This window comes from Ictidomys tridecemlineatus, chromosome 1 (genome assembly GCF_052094955.1).
Source record: "Ictidomys tridecemlineatus isolate mIctTri1 chromosome 1, mIctTri1.hap1, whole genome shotgun sequence".
Classification (NCBI taxonomy): Eukaryota; Metazoa; Chordata; class Mammalia; order Rodentia; family Sciuridae; genus Ictidomys; species Ictidomys tridecemlineatus.
In genome coordinates this window covers 148,926,200-148,946,317 of record NC_135477.1, presented here as the reverse complement: position 1 = coordinate 148,946,317, position 20,118 = coordinate 148,926,200, and the positions used below count along the sequence as shown (strand labels likewise).

At 48.2% G+C, this 20,118-nt stretch overlaps 1 protein-coding gene across 1 annotated transcript in view; it reads left to right on the top strand.

Moving 5' to 3' along the window:
• Positions 1-20,118, top strand: part of Tgfbi (transforming growth factor beta induced) — a 33,870-nt gene that overhangs the window by 10,677 nt on the left and 3,075 nt on the right. The window contains exons 3-13 of the mRNA XM_005333199.4: positions 3,999-4,063; positions 5,525-5,685; positions 6,036-6,200; positions 6,426-6,572; positions 8,702-8,843; positions 12,385-12,597; positions 13,356-13,493; positions 14,090-14,235; positions 14,968-15,104; positions 15,911-16,041; positions 18,636-18,760. Coding sequence (XP_005333256.2) covers positions 3,999-4,063; positions 5,525-5,685; positions 6,036-6,200; positions 6,426-6,572; positions 8,702-8,843; positions 12,385-12,597; positions 13,356-13,493; positions 14,090-14,235; positions 14,968-15,104; positions 15,911-16,041; positions 18,636-18,760 — 1,570 coding nt within the window. The remainder of the gene's footprint in view (positions 1-3,998; positions 4,064-5,524; positions 5,686-6,035; positions 6,201-6,425; positions 6,573-8,701; positions 8,844-12,384; positions 12,598-13,355; positions 13,494-14,089; positions 14,236-14,967; positions 15,105-15,910; positions 16,042-18,635; positions 18,761-20,118) is intronic.

Below are 20,118 nucleotides of genomic sequence, written 5' to 3'. Positions count from 1 at the left end.
AGTAAACCACTCCAGGCAGGCAGTCCGAGGGGCACCCCCATGTCTAGACGCTGTGACTCTGTTTGCTCTGAGATTCCTGTTGGAAACTGTGACCCAGAGAATAGTTTACCTTCTGTCACAGGAGACTGGCTCTCAGTCTCCACTCCTTGCTCCATCTCCTCCACAAGTCTAGTTTATTCCTTGGCATTTACACCCAGTGAAGCGCACTTGGGAGAGAGTGATTATTTTAACTTTATATTAACTTTGTGGAAAATTACTTTGGGAAGAGAAATACTTGTTCTTTCTGTGTCCAATTCTATGTGAAAATGTTACAGGGGGATGGAGGAGAACTTCCCAAACATCCCTAAACCCAGGCCCTGTGTAGACACTATCTTTCTGGCCCGCTCCTTTAAATACCCTTCTAATCCTGGTACCTTGACTCGCTTTCTTCTGCAACTTGTTCTGTCCTGAGAAACTGGAACCAGATAATTAGTATCTTGTTGCCTTGGAGAGTTTGCTTTTTCTGATCTGAGGTTTTTAGTCATTAGAAACTATTTCTGGTCAAGAAGATAGGAGCAGAGCAGCTTTGGTTGATGAGATGAGATTCAGAGACCAACAGTTCCTTGCTGTTCAGAGACACCTAGGAACTGTAGGTTCCCATTGGTTTCTGTCCTTCTCTGTGTTCATCCTAGAGGGATGGCATTAGATCCAGGCTCTTGCTTGTCTGTCTCCCCACAGCAACTGTGTTCTCTCCAGGGCTAGATCCCACATGGAGTAGCCCACTGGGCACAGGGAGGGTGGGGCAAGCTGCTGTGCAGATCAGCAACCCAAGAATCTTTCGGGGAATCGTCCCAATGGACCGTTTCTAGGTCTGCGGCCTGCAGCTGCTCTCTGCTTCTCTGGGGTCATGCAGACTGGTTCTGGAAAGGGCCAGTATTGTTGGGACAGGTAGAGCAAGGAGACTAGCAGCTGTAGAGCCATCTCAAGTCATAAGCCTGCCATACCCAGGCTGAGTGTCCTGGCCTACACTTGCATGCCCAGAGAGGGAGGTCAGCAGGGCAAGGGGAAGAGGAGAAACCTGCTGAGAGCTGTGCTCAGTTTACTAGAAAAAGATCTTGGCTGGGGGAGACTTTGAAACCTCAGAAACTGAGTCTCTACCGTGGGGAACTTGCTGTCAAAGCTATCCGCATGTGACAGCAGAGTACAGTCCTGCTGCCGTGAGACATGGGTGCAGAGAGCCCACCTGAAGAAGCACAGGGAGTGCTGACGGAAGTTAACCTTGTTTGCTTTGGAGACACAACTGTGTCCTCCAGATGTCAGAGTTTCAGATCATTCTGCTTTTGCCAAATGTGCGCATTGACAAGAGCAATGGAAAAAGAGTCCGACTTGGTGCAATGTGAGGAGAGCCCTAGTGCTGCCTCGACCCACCTGTCATGTCAAGAGACCCCTTCACCCCTCAGAGCTTTTTTTTCATTAAATTTATTTATTCTAATTAGTTGTATATGACAGAAGAATGCACTTCACTTCTTATTACATATATAGAGCACGATTTTTCATGTTTCTGATTGTACACAAAGTAGAGTCACGCCATTCATGTCTTCACACATCTTATTTAATCCTGTTAACCCTCTCCTTGCTGAGACTGTTCTGCTCATCTCTGACCTTTTCCCCCCAGCCCCTCAGCACCCCTTTCTCCCTACACATCCTACTTGCACACTTGTGCATATGTGCCCCCTCTCCCAATACACATACCTTGTTGCAGGAATCATAGGTTCCCATTTGGGAAGCTGCCTGAGCTGTTTGTCTTTCCTGTGTTTTTGTTTTTCTGGGGAGTAGGGCAGAGATGTAACTCAGAAGCCAACATTTTTTGAGTCTTTGGCCAGATTGATGGGGGACTCCAGGCCATAGAGTGTATAGCACCCATGCTTACCAGGGGCCCAGAGGACTTGGTAGATTTTCCAACTGTCCTTCTCCAACTCCATGGAATTTTATAACAGATAACTTTTGAAATAAACTAAGTGTGGAGAGATATGACCTATTCCTACTTCCCTAACTCCATTTCTTCCCAATGAAGTCACTGAACCCTAGTATTTATGCATAGGATCAAAGCTTGGAGCTCTCCCTGGATTGAAGGACACTGTCCTTCTTTGAGGGAGTGGCTCTCTGTCCCATAGAAATCAGCCCACCAACTAGAAGACTTGTGAGTGTGAGGTTGGAAGGAATTTTAGAGATTATCTAGTTTAACATTGTGTATATGGGGAAACTGAGACCAGAGAGAAATAGACTTTCAAGGTCACCCTGCTAGTTACCAATGAATCACAATGCAAACCCCTGATTCTAGTATGGTTTCTCTTAACTACACTGCCTTTGCAAATTGTATGTCAATGAAATATTATTTTAGTTGCAGAGTCAATTTTAGTTCTGAAGATAAAATTGTGGGTGGGTCAAGGTTGTCTTGGAGTACAGCATGTTTGGGCCTTGTAAGTGCTGGGATGCAAGGTTAGAAAGGAACAGAAGGGCTGGACAAAAGGAGAATGGAGAAAATGGGACAGAGAAGAATGTTTCTAACTTGTGGATCCTCATCATTCCCTGGGGGCCCATTTCTAGCTAAAAGTGGCACCTATAACTCCCTGATATCCTGAGAACCTGAAACATTCTCCTGGATAACTGGTGAACCGGGCTTCATCTTCACTTGATAAGTCTTCCCTGAGTTGACTCCAGTTGCATTCACAAGAGCAGGATGCTCAGTGTGCACTGAGAGTCTAATCCAGCGCCCCAAAGCCAAATTTCTTCCCAGTCCATCTGCCTCTCTTCTGGTGATGTCATTAAGCATCCTGCATGAGTCTGATAAAACCCTTTGCAATTCAAGTCTAACCTCTCTCTTGTCCCAAAGGGCATATCGATGTATCAGAAAGAAGGGAAAGCATGGGGAGTCCGTGCTGTTTGCATTTGGCTCCAGGCCTGCTAAGGAGAGTTGGCTGGCGCTGTGGTGTGACCTCCACAAGATCTTTCTTAGGAATAGACTTTCAGAATTTTTCCTTGCAATGTTATTGAAGTCCTGTGGCTTCCCCATAGTATCACCTTTTCTGAAGCTGTGTCTTTCAGATCCCCACACAGGAGGCAATGTCTCATTATAGGGTGGTCTGAAGGAAAGGAGACCATCTTTAGTTTCTTGAACAAATTGTTTCAAAGATTAAAACTGCACTACCAGTCTCATGTTCATCCAAATGCAGAAAATTTTACAAGTGGACAATATGGGTTTTCTTCTGGAAGGACGAGGCATGGTTGAAGGAGGAGGGTGGGTAGGGAACACTTTGCTATGTAATCCTTTGTGTATCTTCAGTTTGAAACCATAAAAAAAATTTTATCAATTAACACATTTTTAGCTTTAAAATTTAAAAAAGACTACTTCATAAGAGGAGCTCTGCTTTTATTTTAGTGTTAAATTTTAAAATTTGATTATTAGAAACTGAGAAAAACTTGATGATCACAGATACTCTATACTTTTTGGTTATTAAATCAGAGTTAGAAGAGCATGAGAGATTTAATCAGTGACACCCACACATGCACAATGCATTTTATAGATGAGAAAATTGAAACCCAGGGAGGAAAGGGGACTGGCCAGAATGTGACAGACTCAGAGCTAGAACTAGTGCATATCTGTCGGCTCCTCCCTGCTCCCTTTCCAGCACAGTGACCATCTAGTTTCTGGTGCATGTTGGAGATAAATTCTTGGTGTTTTCTAATTACACTATTGAATATACTGAGTTAGTTGGGATTCCTAGTTGGTTTGTTGTAGATGTTGGCAACCTTCAGGAACATTCTATAAGGCCAAGGAGACATGAGGAGCTTCTTGCCAGTGAAAGGTAGTTATGATCTAGCAAGTGGACTCCTCAGAGGAAGATGCTGCACCCAAGATCTCTCTTCTTCTATTTGGTGATTTGCTGGGAGAGAGAGACTGATGGCACTGGAGGAGGAGTGAAGCCCTGCCTGACAAATGTGTGTGCCTCTTGTTACAGAGTCATCAGCTATGAGTGCTGTCCTGGATATGAGAAGGTCCCAGGAGAGAAGGGCTGTCCTGCAGGTAATAAGCCAGGCCCTGCCTGTGGGTGTGGTTGGAGGGTGAGTAAGGAGAGAGGAGCATGCATATAAAAGTGTACAAGGTCTGAACATGGGTCCCCGGGAAGGGTGTATTGGCATTCTCCCATTCTTTCGTGTGTCATGTTGCATGCAAGAGGTGGAAGAAAGGAGCTAGAAATAGTGCATTTCCTGAGCTACTTTTCAACAAACTAGTGGAGCGGAACCCAGTTCTGGCCTGCCCAGCCTCTTTAGAAAGTGGAGGCTCCTGGGCCTCTTATCTTTGATTCTAAATGCATTCAGCAGGTTTGGTGTGGCGGTCCTTTGCTTTCTGATCAGATCCTGCTAGAGGTCAGATGGGATAACTTGGTCTCTGGCTGGGCTGGGAACCCAGGGTACCCCCACTCTGTGTCTAAATTTGGCCCACTGGAATTCAGCAGTGAGCAGAGCTGCAAGGAGGCTCACCCAGAGTCAGTAAAGGATACCATGATTGGCAGCTCTGGGCCAAAGACGGGATGCCACCTTTGAAATTGATCAGAGTCTCTTCTTTAGTGCCACACATTACCAGCAACTGTGCAGAGGAGTTTGTGTTTTAACTTTGAAAACTAAGTTACTTTTAAGTTAAGATTTTGAACCTGAAAAATGGCTAATAAAAAAAAGTATGATGATAAAAGCAGTGTGATACTGAGTCCATAACTATATCACAGTCATAAAATCAGAGACAGACAACAAAATAGACCTTTTTGACAAAAAAAAAAAAAAAGAATGTGAACCTGGAATTTAAAGGGCAGTGGGGGAGCGTGCAACATGGTCAGTGCCAAGGTCACAAGGAGGATGATGTTGGTGTGGTGTGGGGGGCATGTCATGATGAACCAAGTAGAAGGACTAGGTGGGATGGGGAGAGTGGTTGGGGAAAGGAGATAGGCCATAAGGGGGAGCTTGATCTCTGGACCCTAGTTTTAAATCTTTTAAAATGAACAATTGGCTCACTGTCTAAGAAGGATTTTATTACCTGCAAATACACAAAATACCTCTCAAAGATTTATAATTGTTTTCTTCTAGTAGAGGCCATTAGGAATCTAGTTTCAATAAGAAGACAAATCTGTAAAAGTAGCGTGTAGTTAGGATTTCTCTTTCTGGTGTACATTCCTACCTGTGTTATCTAAATGTCTAAGGAAAAAAAAAAAAGCTGTGTTCTGCTGTGTTTAAAATGATTAGGGGAAAAAAATGATTAGAAATTTCCAATTAGCTGAGTTCACATAGAGAGGCATTTGACTACTTACTGAGTTATTTTAAGCTCTCAGCTCCCTAGCAATAGACTGTCTTCGGGCTTTTCCACCCACTCCCTCACCCCTCTTCACCTGCAGATGTATCTCCAGGCCTCTCTGGCAGAGAAGGAAAGGCAGGGGTGGTCTGGCTGGGGTGGCCCTGCAGAGGCCCATCCCTCCTTTGTCTTCTATCCCTGCAGCCCTTCCCCTCTCAAACCTTTACGAGACCCTGGGAGTTGTCGGATCCACCACCACCCAGCTGTACACGGAGCGCACAGAGAAGCTGAGGCCTGAGATGGAAGGACCAGGCAGCTTCACTATCTTCGCCCCTAGCAACGAGGCCTGGGCTTCTTTGCCAGCGGTGAGCTGTTCCTTCTGCCCAGAGTCCAGAGGGCTCTTCCTGGGAACTGCTTTATTCTGAGAGGTCTGGGCATGGAGAATAGGATCTGAAGCAATAGCCTACTGTTTCTGGAAGCTTTACCTTTCACCCCACAGATACAAATGAAATAGGACTCACCAAGTCTCTTACAGTGTCCTGTCTGTCCCATTGGGCACAGACCCGTCTTGGTGTTCACGGAGGAGGTCTCTTTGGTAGGAGTGAGGTCTACGTCTACTTGGGGATTAGGAAGCATATTTCCCAGGGGAATGAGGGCCCACCCCTTGAACATGGGGTCTGCAGCTTCCTAACTGTCACATTGTTCTTCCTTCTAGGAAGTGCTGGACTCCCTGGTGAGCAACGTCAACATTGAGCTGCTCAACGCCCTCCGCTACCACATGGTGGACAGGCGGGTCCTGACCGATGAGCTGAAGCATGGCATGGCCCTCACCTCCATGTACCAGAATTCCAACATCCAAATCCACCACTATCCCAATGGGGTACGGGAATCCCCAGCCACACAGCACTGTCTTCTGTCCACTGCTGACCCATATGTGGGGCTACTCTCTGGGGTTTTGTCCTGCAACCCCTGGCCTCCTGGGTCTTCTCCTTAGATTCTCTGGTTTCACAGTGGGTGGATGTGAAAACATCATCTTCCCCTCCTGAGGCTTCCACATCCTGATTCTGTTTTGCTAACCACTTGTCTTTGCTTTTTCTCTGGGCAGATTATAACTGTCAACTGTGCTCGGCTGCTGAAAGCTGACCACCACGCCACCAATGGTGTGGTGCACCTCATCGATAAGGTCATCTCCACCATCACCAACAACATCCAACAGATCATTGAGATTGAGGACACCTTTGAGACCCTTCGGGTGAGGCACTTCCCTGGGTGGAGGCCCAGGCTGAGGACACCTGGCTTCCCAAGAGAGGCCTGGTGGAACAGAGGATGTCTCATGTGGGAAACATGGAGAATCCACTAATCATATGCCCAGCTGAGCCTAGCTGTGGAATGCCTGCTCTCTGTCCCCTCCTTTGGAAAGCTTTCCTTTCCTTGGCTACCTGGGAAGGTTCAGTGGTTTGTGACTGTAGCAGGATGGGGTCCTCTGAGCTGTGAGCTGCCTGGATCTCCACTGTGGGCTCCAGAGGTGGGAGGACCCTTCCTCCCGGATGTTGGCTTCCTCATGGGGACACCAGAATAATGGCCCACCAGGCTGTGTAGACCACCCATTCCCACCCTGGGAGCCCCGTTCCAGTCCTACCCATGTTTCCTTGAAACCCAGACCAAGCAGAGAGGCCACCAGGAGTTTAGAGTCTGACTCCTGGGCTGGCTTCTGACTGGTCTGGGGCCAAAAGAACATGCTCCCATCCCCCATGCCCAGCAGGGATGAGTGGTGTTGCTCTTGGCAGTGGCCACTCAGGGAAGTGAATGCAGGCTGCCCCGTCAGGGTTTTTGCTCTGATTCAAGAAGAACTTCCTAACCACAAAGGATACAATTGGGAGTGGGCCGCCCCTCCCTGGAGATCTCCAACACAGAGAGACAAACACACAGGGACCGGCTGGAGTGGATGGGCCTCAGCAAGTGGGGATGGCTTGGAGCTGGCTCTGGAGGGCCCTGTGACTCTATACTCTTCTCCCCTGCCTTTCTTCTGGGTCACCCAAAGGGCAGAAGTCTGCAAGGGAAAGATGTCACTATAAAGTTGGTGACATATGTTTTCATTAACAATAATGGTTGATCTTGTTGAAAGCCCTCTTACTATTTAGGTTTGGCAAATCTTCCTCCCTTGCTTTTTCCCCTTTGCCCTCCCTGAGGGCCATCTTTCCTGTTCCTAACATGCTTACTAAGCACCTCCTACTTTCCGGGTATTGTTCTATGTGCTGGGGTATAGAGTGGACTGTCCTTGGGGTTGCTCATATTCTCTGTTGTGTTAACCAGTCCACTCGAGCAAACAAGGCAGCCACAGACTGAACAGAGGGTGAGGTCAGCAAGTCGGTGGTGGGCAGACTATCAGGAGGCCTAGTGCAGGCCTCTTTGGAAGAGATGACCAGAGTGGAGGCCTGAAGGACCGTAATGGGCCTGTTCTACAAAACACTAGACAAGAGCAAGGCCAGTGGAGGGAAGGCAAGAGCAGAGCTCCAAGAAGGCACAGCAAAGCAGAGGCACAAGAGCCAGAGTGACACCCCAACGGAAGCAAGAGGATGCAGCGAGGCCAGGCCAGACCACGCAGAGGGGGCAGGAGGCTGGCTCCATCCTGAGAGGGACAGGACACCCTCAGGCTTTTAGGAGCTCATTTTGGCTATGGTGTAAAGAATGGGTCATGTGATCCTTATGCTCCTGGAGCTCTCATAAGTAATTACCAATAACTATGGGATTACCGTTGGGAGAAGGGCAACAGGCCATGAGAGCGTCAGAACCAGGCAGATATAGACTTTTGTCTGGGGGCTTGCGGGCTGGGAGGAATGCCAAGTTGACCTCTCAAAGAAAGGGCATTTCTGACAAGACCTGAAGAAGGAGTAAAAGTCAAAGAAGCAAAGAAAGAGGGAAGGGCTGAGGGAACAAGCTGGAGGTAGGAAGGAAGATGTACAGTAGTTCCTGAAAGATGGCCCTTATGGCTGGGGTCAAGCCAGGACCCCCATGGAGGCCATAATAGAAGGGAGGTTTGGTCCAGCACCTCTTTTCTTTCTTTTTTTTTTTTTTCACTAGGGATTGAACTCAGGAGTGCTTTACCACAGAACTACCTTTTTAATTTATTTTGAGACAGGGTCTCCCTAAGTTGCTGAGGATCTTGCTAATTTGTTGAGGCTGGCCTTAAACTTATGATCCTCCTGCCTCATCCTCCTGAGTCCCTGAGAGTATAGGTGTATGCCACCATATCCAGATCAGCTTCTCTCTTCCCCTTGGGCTTCTATAAAAGTCTCCAGCTCCCAATAGAGAACTGTGTGTTCACCTGCTGGGAAGAGCCCAGAGCTCCAGGAAGTACTTCATCTTCTCTCTTCCTCCCAGGCTGCTGTAGCTGCATCAGGGCTCAACACTGTGCTTGAGGGAGACGGCCAGTTCACTCTCCTGGCTCCAACCAATGAGGCCTTTGAGAAGATCCCTGCTGAGACCCTGAACCGAATCCTGGGTGACCCTGAGGCTCTGAGAGGTGAGCATCCTTCGCTCTGGCAACTGCTGAGCAGCCAGACTGAACCCAAAACCTGCTCTACTTCAAGAAAGGAACACTGCCTGTCATGAGGTCTTTCAGAATGTCCACCACAGCCATAGCTTGTGTTGTTTCTGTCTAGCTCTGTCTCTGCAGAAGCCAGACAGCCCCCTCCCTGGCTTTAAGGGGTGAGCCTAGAACCTCACAGCATTTGAGGAGAGCTGGGGAAGTAGGCAGAGCTGGAAGTCACAGCTGACCCTGGCCAGTCACAGCAAAAGACTCATGTGGCCAAGACCAGAGCAGGGCTGCCCGGTGGATAGGCAGTTTGGAGATGAGGGATGGGGGTGGCAGGTAATGGTATCCTGAAAATAGAATCACCCTGCTGACCCTGGAAATCTGCCTCTGTCTAGTCATGAGTAAGCTACAGTTAAAACCTAATTCTTGCCGGGTGCCTGTAATCCCAGCAGTTTGGGAGGCTGAGGCTGGAGGATCCCCAGTTCAAAGCCAGCCCGAATACAATACAAAATAGGGCTGGGATATGGCTCAGTGGTCAAGTGCCCCTGAGTTCAATCCTGGTACCCCAAAACAAAACAAAATCAAAAAACAAAAAACAAAAACAACAATAACAACAAAAAAAAAAAACCTAGTTCTTATCTTAACTCTCCATTGCTGGTTCTCCATCCCTTTCCTCGGTGAGCTGCTAAGTTAGGTGGGCATTAACTAATGCCAAGGGGAGGGAAGAAGCAAGCATTCCCCCCACCAGATCCCTTTCAGCTCTGTACTTCTTTTGTATATGTGTGTGTGTGTGTGTGTGTGTGTGTGTGTGTGTGTGTGTTTGTAAATGGTCACAATAACTTTATTTTATTTGTTTTTTTATATGGTGCTGAGCATCAGACCCAGTGCCTCACGTGTGCTAGGCAAGCACTCCACCACTGAGCCATAACCACAGTCCTCAACTCTGTATTTTTTTTTTCTTTCTTGGTATCAGGGCTTGAACTCAGGGACATTCAACCACTTAGCCACATCACCAGCCCTATTTTGTATTTTATTTAGAGACTGGGTCTCACTAAGTTGCTTAATGCCTCACTTTTGCTAATCCTCCTGCCTCAGCCTCCTGAGCCACTGGGATTACAGGTGTGCACCACTGCACCTGGCTCAACTCTGTACTTTTTAAGGGTCATGAGCAGTAAGCTTCCTGATCAGTCCCAAATGCCCTGGAAAAGAAAATAGGCCCCAAGTTTCCTGTGCACCCCAACCACACAATTCCTCCCAAACATAAAATCTAGGGATGACTTCATTTCTTTTGAATCTATTTAAACCTGCCTTTACAATACATGCCTCATGCATTTCAGACACACTATAAATTTAAAATGTTCTCCTCCTGGCTGGGCATGGATAGGAAAGAGCACATTTCTGAAAGCACAGATGGGATCTGTGGTATGTCCAGAGGATTAGGATGCCTCTAGATGCCTGTACGGTGCTGGGTCCTGGGGTCACAAAAGTGAATACAGCCCAGTCTTTGCCATCATGGACAGTAAAGCCTAGTGGCAGGCTTCAAAACATATTGTTGGGATCTGATCTGATGCATTCAGTGACAGAGATATTCAACACATTGTGGGAATGAAGCTGGGATGGGGCCTACACAGGTTCAGGGGTCTTGAAGTCTTCCTGAACCAGAGGAGACTTACAGACATCTCAAGATGGTTTGCTTTCCATTGAGAACTATGTCCCCCATTGTGTGAGTCAGCTTTCCGTCACTATAACATACCTTAAATAATCAACTCATAAAGAAAAAAGGTTCCTTTGGGCTTAGTTTCGTAAATTTCTATCTGTGGTCAATTGGCCCTATTGCTTTTGGGCCTATGACTCTGGGGCCATTCACCTGAAAAAAGAGTGAGAGGGACCAGGTTCCCACAATCCTCTTTGAGGGCCCACCCCCCAATGACCTAAAGACCTTCCACTAGGCCCCACCTCTTAAAATTTCTACCACCTCCCAATAATGCCATCCTGGGGACCAAGCCTTTAACACCTGGGCCTTCAGGGAACGGTCCAGAATAGAGCTATAGTACCTATTAAAACATCTTTGTACAGAGCATTATTATATCTTCATAAATATTCGAACTCCTTATTATAAAGTAGAAGAAAAAATGACTGCTAATTTGTGTGTTTTGCATATCTGGTGTTTCCTGCTTGGTAACTGGTTTTCTCAAAGAAGGGGCTCTCTGTTGCTGTAGCTGCAGAGTTGAAGGAACAGGGTCATGGGCCTACCATCAGTGGTCTCCTGCTGTTACTGCATAGGTTGACTGATAGGCGAGAAGCAACCCTGGGCTGGCATGTCCCATTTGAAGCTTGACTACTACTCCTGGCCCTAGAAGTTCACCCCTACCCCACCCCAGAGCTTCAATTTCCTTGTCTGAGATGCAAGATCCCCAAAGGCCTCATTCCCATGGGGTCTTGCTGTCCTTTCTCTTCCCCTCTGGCTGAATCAGGTCAGCACTGGCTTTCAAAGTCCGTTTCCAGCAGCCCAAAGCCTCTACAGGGCCTCAGAGCTTCCTCTTCTCCATGACAGCGCAGTTTTGGTTCCCACACTAAGGGACAGCTTGAGACTCTGTGGTGAGACTGTAATACAGAGGGCCTTGGTAATCTTGGAGAGCAGCAGCCCAGGAACCTGTTTGGCCTGGGGGTGGGGAAGGCGTGACCTCCTTGATCACCCTTATAGCCACCTCTGTTTACAGGTCATGAATGCCAGCAAGAGCCATGGTGGGCTTAGGAGCACTTCTTGGGAACCCAGTTCTTTCCCTGCCCCTAATGTAGCACCTGGACAAGTGAATGAACAATGATATTTATTAATTGCAGGTGTGGCAAATGGGATGGCCAAGGCCATGTCTTACTCTTCCCCATGCACACCACTAAGACAGATCCTGGAAGCTAGTAGTAGACTCTTGGGTAAAATAAACAAAAAAACTCAGACAAATGAATTGTATAAAAACTGTCCTTTGCTGCAGTTTTCATCTTTTCCTGCCATATATTGTATTTTTATAAAGGTTAGTAGTTTTTTAAATCCCATGATAGTCTCACTTGAGTTTTTTTCTTTTTCCCCTGAAGTTCGGATCCTAATAGAGAATCCACCCTGAATTTGAGCGCTCTCAAGATAATGGGAACGTTGGTTAACAATCTCCTCTGTTCTCAGGTTTCAGATTGCATGGCAGCCTTATAGTAGCCTAGGAGACAAATGCTTTTCTTGACTTCACTTGACTGATGTGGAAGATGAGACCCGAGGAGGCTAAATGGCTCGCCCAGGGTCCCACAACTAGCCCATGGCAATGGGATTTAAACTCAGGCAGTCTAACTCCAGAGCCCCAGCTAGAGTTTAGAGGGTGGCCAGCAGGAAGAGAAAGAATCTGGGCCCTGTGTCACTCTAGTCTCATCTGAAGGTCCTTATCCAAAAGTGTAGAATGCTCACAGCCATGGGCAGACTGCCAGCTGGCCCTGAAGTCGGGTTAGAGCAGGCTCTTTCTTGACCTGTGTCCTCTTCTGCACCCAGACCTGCTGAAGAACCATATCTTGAAGTCAGCCATGTGTGCAGAGGCTATTATTGCGGGGATGTCCATGGAGACTCTGGGGGGCACCACGTTGGAGGTGGGCTGCAGCGGGGACATGCTCACCATCAATGGGAAGGCCATCATCTCCAACAAAGACATCCTGGCCACCAATGGTGTGATCCACTACATAGATGAGCTGCTTATCCCAGATTCAGGTAAGCCAGGCCTCCAGGGCTCTTGATTCTGCCAGGTTTACCACCCCCGCTGTCCCTGGAGGTGGGCTTGAGGGATTCAGGGATCCTTTGGGCCTCTTCCTTGCCTGTACGTAACTTGTAGTCTTACAGTCACCTGGAAACTGGTGGGTTGGGGCCAGATTATAAGGAGACTTCGATTCAGGTATGGGGGTCTTGATGTTACCTGGGAGGCAGTGGGGACCTATTGAGAAAGTACATGGGGAAGGAGAGACCCAATCCTGGAATCCTTTCAGATCTGCCTACTGTGGTTGGACACAGAGGACCATTTGCTGACCTCAGAGCATTTGCTTCATCAGTAGTGCCCAAGCTAGCCCAGGGTCACTGACCCAGGGAGGATGCCTGGATGGACTCTGCCTGTGTCCTATTTAGTGGGTGAAGGAATCTCACAGTTACAGACAAAATTCCATCTGTAGGAGAGGTCATGACCCTTGTGTACTCTTCAGAAGCCACCACACAGGCAATGTGGCCTGCCTAGCCTCAGAGAAGCCCCGATGAAGCCACTTGGGGCAGCCTCTGCCCTGTGCCCAACTGAAGCTCACCTATTTTCCCCTGGGTTAAGTTTTCTGATGACACAAACCCACTGGGCCCTGCAGTGTTTAAAGGATGAGTTTTGATTCATGAGATGACATTCCTGCTGATACGTGTCACACTCTGGGGTGGACAGATGCCAAGTGCAAACAGCACTGTTAACTTTTGAACCCACTCTCTCCTTCCCGTAGCCAAGACGCTGTTTGAGTTGGCTGCGGAGTCTGACGTTTCCACAGTCGTTGACCTTTTCAGACAAGCAGGCCTCGGTACTCATCTCTCCGGAAGTGAACGGGTGACCCTCCTGGCCCCCCTGAATTCTGTATTCAAAGGTAACATGGGGAAAGTGCCCCAGTTGGGCCATCTTTGGGGGCAGCCACACACACACACACACACACTTGTCACCTCCAGGACGCTCTCCTGCTTTGCAGGACCCATTAGACCTTCCACCCAGCTCCATCCAAAACAGATGTGGCTTCATCAGAAACTTCAGACTCTCTCTGCATTTGGCCAGGCTGAGGGTGCATTTGGGGATCTGTTTCTCAGAACTCCAGATTTTACCTCTGCCAGGAGAGCAGCATGTCCCCTAGCTTTGTTGTCCATAAGGCCAATGCCCATGCACAGGTGAGTGGTCAGCATGGAGGTAGTGCTGAGCTGCAGCCATGGGGAAGGCAGAGAAGAGGATCAAGTGGTGTGCATGCCTTTCTTTTCCACTTAGGGCAAGACTCCAAACACCTTCCCTTATCTGCACTTTTATTTTCTTCGAGGAAGATGCCAGATATTAAGGAATATTGGCAGCCGTGCTTGATTTCTCAATCTCCATTTCCAAACTCAAAAGAGTGATGAGCTTTTCACCACATTTGTCTCTCATCCTTCTGGTCCTCTAAGGAGCCTGGCTCTCTGGATGTAACTACACCTTCTCTTGTAGATGGAACCCCTCCCCTTGATGCCCAAACGAGGAGTTTGCTTCTAAACCACATAGTTAAAGACCAAGTGGCCTCCAAGTATTTGTATCATGGACAGACCCTGGACACGCTGGGTGGCAAGAAACTGAGAGTTTTTGTCTATCGTAATGTAAGTTCTGGGTCCTAAATCATCCTCCTTTGGCCCAACTCTAAGAAATGGAAGTTGTATTCATGTTTTTAAAATGTCCTCTATAAGCAGGAGTTGGCATAAGAACTGGTTTCTAGTAAGGAAAGAAATGATTTCTGCAGAGTATAGGATAGTAAGTGAGCTTCTGGAGAAAGATAGAACCTCTTTTTCTGAAGGTCTCAGATAATAAGCTACACACCTGTCTGACCTGGATTATTAAACAGTAAGACCACCTGGAACTCAGAGGGATGGACATGTGGGAGGAAGGATGAAGGTTTTGAGTCTTTTTGCTTATGTGAAGAGAAGCCCCCTGAATAGCCCTCCTTGGTCTCTTATTTGTCTTCAAACCCCACAACTACCCTGGGATATCAAAAGGCAAAACGTTGCTCCTGCCTGGGACCAACCAGCACCATTTGACTAAAGATGGTTGTCATCTGTTAAATAAATAAGCTCATGGCCTCCTTCTATTTATTTGATCATGGTCCATGTTCCTCAAGTGTAACTAGTATTCTCATTATGGGTCCCCTGGGTGGCTTTACTGGGACCTCTGTGCTCTTTCTTTCCTGCAGGAAGACCATTTGGTATTGTTTTCTTTCCTGGAGAAAATATGTCATTGTATCCCACCTTTTCTGACCTTTGGGATGATGCCATCAGCACAGGCCCTGAACAGACGGGAGGCCCTGGGAGGATGACCAGCCCTGTCTTTCTCTGCAGAGCCTGTGCATCGAGAACAGCTGCATTGCTGCCCACGACAAAAGGGGGCGGTATGGGTCCCTGTTCACCATGGACCGGATGCTGACCCCTCCCATGGGGACCGTCATGGACATCCTGAAGGGTGACAGTCGCTTTAGGTAACCAGTCTCATCCCAGGGTGGGGCTTTTGCCAAGTGGTTGTGCCAGGGCAGGACACTGTACCTCAACTTCCCCAGAGCTTCAGCTAACACCAGTGGTACACTGGTGTGACCATCCAGACTTGGGGTAGGGAAAGGATAAGGGTCTTTTCCCTTGGAATCTTAAATTTAAAAGAAAGGTTACTCTGGGGATTATAATCCCTATAATCAAGGGAAGTGGACAGAGGACTATGTTTTTATTACTAAAGCACAAGAAAAACTTTGCTCTCTCATTGCAAAATCCCTAAGAGCAGACAGCACATGACTCTGAGGGGGAGACGAGTCTTTGTCTCTCTGTGTAGTATCTACTTATTGGCAACCGATGTCCCCAGTGCCCTCTCCATTTCTGACTTGCTTATTCACCACTGGGTATTGTCATGTTGAGTTTCTCAGCTGTCTGTACCAGGACCTGGAAGACATATCCCTCTTCCCTTCCCACAATCACATACCTAGTCCCCAGTGGCTCAGTCAATCCCTGGGTCAACCATGTCTCCCACCTCTCTTCTCCCTCCTTCCCTCTCTGGTCCCTGAGCTCTGCCCATTTAACCAAGCATGACATTAATACTGGGTGGAGAGAAGATGCAGAATGAACTAGTTTCCTTTTCTTGCATAGACAGCATGTCAAATCCAGTAAGGTGTCAAAAACGGTAAGGTGTGTGCATTCTGGTTGTGTGGACTCTACTATCCCCAGTAGTGAGGTATTTGGAGAAAACCTCCCCGACTCATCCTTCACAGGTGGGTGACATTTCCTTTGCGTGTATCCACAGCATGCTGGTGGCCGCCATCCAATCTGCAGGGCTGACAGAGACCCTCAACCGGGAAGGGGTTTACACAGTTTTTGCTCCCACAAATGAAGCCTTCCAAGCCGTGCCACCAGAAGAACTGAACAAACTCTTGGGTAAAAACCAACTTAACTCCATGTTTCCACTTTTCTAAAGTAACAATCCAGGGCCCTGGAAGGAAACTGTAGGTGTGTTATAAAGGCGTTGACTCAAAGGAATTTAGTGATGAGTCCATTTGTAGAAAGGGCAGGGCTTAGGGAACTAGCAAAGGATGATGCCATCCAGGGCTGGTGACAGAAGGAAGCCTTTACCAACACCACCACCCCGGGCCTGGGGTGGGGAATGAGGGCAGAAACAGAGAGACCTTGAACCTTGGGCTGAGAACAGCAGAGCCATTCATAGCCACTATCAGGACTTATAGCAAGGGAGGTCACTAAGTGCCCTAGCTCCCTCTCCTCCTAGTTGCCTGCTGGGCCTCCATTAGCCAATCACAGGAGGAGGAGGGAGCCAGGATGTTGTCATTCATAGAATCAGCTTCCTGGGGCACCAAACTAGGCAGAGACAGGTAGACAGAAATTGAGTGTGGATAACAACCAGCTCAGTCACAGGGGTGTGTTTTCCACTGGGGACCTGGGAGAAGAGCAATAACGAGACCATTTACTTGTGTTACTTGTGTTAAATGTCCCTCGGGATAAAAGCTTTCCCAAGAAGGTAGTCACAGCCTTGAGAAATGTCTTTGAGGATGTGCGGGAGGCAATCTAGCAGTAACAAGTCTGGGCTTCTGGATTACCTGAAAACAGGTTCAAATCCTGGCTCAGACATTTACCAGGTGAGTGACCTCTAGCAAATTGCTTAACCTCTCTGAGCCTCAGTATTCCCATTACAAAAATGAGGGTAGCCGGTTTCCTCAGTGGGTGTGTTGTGGGGATTCTGTGGGGTGCTTTGAGCAGTGCTAGGTGCACATCATGAATCAAGAGCCATGATGACGGAGGGCTTTGGCATTTAGCTGAGTTGCATGCCCTTGAGAGGCAGGGCCACCATCACAGAAAGGTGAGCCTGAGGAGGTCGACGAGGACAAGAAAGGACCTCGGCCAAACCTCTAGACACACATTGTTTACACCTCCCTTCCTGCAGGAGCATAGAAGGCTCGGGTTACAGTCAGCTCTGAGCTAAATTTGTGTCCTGTTTAATTTTCTTTATGGCTAAATGAATGTCTGTGTCCCTGAGGCTGACGTATGTTCCTGAGAAGAGGGGAGAAGTTCATGCACAACATAAACTTTCCATCCTCTTTCAGCCAGGCAAGAATGGAATATTCCCTAGGTGGCCCAGGCCTGCTGGGCTTCCCTCTCATTTTCAATTGTATGGGTGTGGAGGAGGGGCCAAGAAAAAGCTTCCCCAAACACGCCCCCCTCACCTCCACCCCAGGCAGGCTAAATGGGCAGACCTGGGAGATGGAGTGTAATCCAGCTCTTTCTGGAAAGAAGGAGGCCCCTGGCATCAGCGCAGTTGGCGGGCGGGGGGTGGTGGTGGTGGTGGTGGTGGTGTCTCCTAGCTCTGCATCTCCTGACAGTATTTTGTGGAAGGGGAACTCATCAATGGCAGCTGCAGATGTTTGAAATCCCTTGGTGCCTGTGACTCCATCCCCTGGCACTAATGTAGATTTGTCCAAGTAAAGTCTACAAGATGCTTTAAAGCTAGTTAGGTGAGATAGGATTCACCTGTAGTCCCAATGGCTCGTGAGGCCAAGGCAAGAGGATCGCAGGTTCGAGGCTAGCCTGGGCAACTTAGCAGCACCCTGTCTCAAAATCAAAAAGGCTAGGAATGTAGCACAGAGGTAGAATGCATCTGGGTTTAATTCCCAGTACCACCAGGAAAAAAGGCTTTAAAACTTCCTCTGTTCTCAGTTTCAGGATGATGGGAATAGCTGCCCATGAGCCCTGGGAGAATCAGCCATTGACTGGAAACAGGAGTTTCAGAGTTGAGAGGGCAGCTGGCGGTTTTAGAAACTGCCTCCCACACTTAATTTGGGAAAGGCCTGTTCACCTTTATGAGCCATCAGATGCCTCCCCAGTTGGTGGAGAAATTGATGTGGGCTGGAAGGAATGTGGAGACGTGCCGAGGAGGGATGCGGCAGAGGGAATACCCCCTTGGCCCTGACCTCGCGGGGCTCTGTGGCGCCTCCAGAGTGCAGCTGTTGACTCTTTTAAAAAAACTCCCTTCAGGAGTCAGCCGTCTCAAGCACAATATGCATTGAGGGCAGAATGTGTAAATATTTCACTACTGTGTTGTAAACATCAGGAGCCATACTGATGAATCGTCCCAGATGCCAGTGCTGGAAAGGTCTCTGGCTTTCCAAGCAAATATTTAGTTCATGGAAACATGAGTCATACTCACAGAGGAGTATGGATTAACTCCTTCTCAGCAGCTAGGGAGCTCAGCATCAGAGAGAGCCTGAGCTTAACCCAGCAGCCCTGGGCCTGCAGGGGCAGATTCATGACGATAGATATATGCTTGTGTCCACTGACCGTTAGGCAGACAGCAGGTCACAGGAAGGAGCACACACTGAGTGCTCAATGAGTGCTTATTACGAGGGCAGAGAGTTCTCCATCTCAGGGGTGACCGCTTGCATCTTCTCATCTGGGCCCTTGACCTCTCCAGGCAGTTTCCAACCTTGGGATTCACTCTGTCTCCTTTTCTCACTGACCTGCAGGAAATGCCAAGGAACTTGCCAACATCCTGAAATACCACATAGGTGATGAAATCCTGGTTAGCGGAGGCATTGGGGCCTTGGTGCGGCTGAAGTCTCTCCAAGGAGACAAGCTGGAAGTCAGCTCGGTGAGTGTGCCAGCAAGTCAAAAGGCTGGCTGTGGCCTCCAAGGTTCCAAGGCACATCTCATCCAGGATGGCCTGTGACACATACTTTCTTTAAGATGCATCCTGAGTCTCTGAGTGTTGTTTGTCCAATGAACGAGAGAAAAAGAGAAGAGGGTCCTCAGGGAAATGAAGTGAGAATGTAGTTAGACTTGAGTAAGAACTTCCAGATTTACAAGGGAATAAAGCATCTGGAGAGGCCCTTTGGGGAGATGGTGGGGAATTACCTATATGTCTTGAGAGATAAATCTGTCTCCTCCTTATGCTGGCCCCCAACATGAGCTGCATGAGCTGCATCATGAACCAGATTGTTACAAGGGACTTTTCAGTTCTGATGCCAGCTCCGTGAACCTTCTCTTGCTCTGCATGTTTTTGATACCATTCTGCCTTGGAGAGAGAGCAGATAGCCAGCCCAGCCCAGCCCAGCGACTGCATTGGCAGAGGCTGCTGACCTCTCCATGGAAGGATCACTCTGTGTGTGGCTGGCTACAGCCCCCGATCCTCTCTCCTGGCCTTCAGCATCCCTTGACCACCAGTTTTTCCTAGAAGCTGGGAAGACACATAGGGAGTGACTTGTATGACTCCTGCAGGTCAAACCAGAACACCTAGTTTCAGGTGTTGGGTCTTGTCTGTCACAGGAGCATGGGTTCAGGAAGGCCTGAGATAGATGTTCCCTGAGTGGGCCTCCAAGGAAGGAAGGAAGGAAGGAAGGAAGGAAGGGAGGAAGGCAGGTCTTTGGCCCAGAATTAAAGGTCTGGTTTCTGTGCCCAGCTATCTCACCTACATGGCTTAAAAGATGAAGTTTACCTCTCCTGAGACTCAGCTTCAATAAGTGAGACAACAATACCTCCCTCTGGGTGTGGTGGTATGCCCCTGGAATTCCAGCAACTTGAAGGCTGAGGCAGGAGGATTGAAAGCTCAAAGCCAGCCTGAGAAAAAAATTTAAAAGAAGAGAAAACTGGGGATGTAGCTCAGTGGAAGAGTGCCCCTGGGTTCATCTCCCCAGTGACACAAAGATAAACAAAACAAAACAAAAAAGTTTTTTTGAGGACTAAGTGGATTACACAAAGGAAAATTTTATAAATCACAGTGTGCCAAATCCACGACAGGGATTGAAGGTCAGCAGAGGGTGGGGACTGTGTCACTTACCAGAGTATCCCCAGTACTTAACAGGGGCCTGGCACAGGTATGTGTTCAGTTAATGCTTAGTGAATGAATAGAAGAATTATGTTCTGGGCTGGGTGCGGTGGCACACATCTGTAATCCCAGCAGCTTGGGAGGCTGAGACAGGACGTTTGTGAATTCAAAGCCAGCCTCAGCAA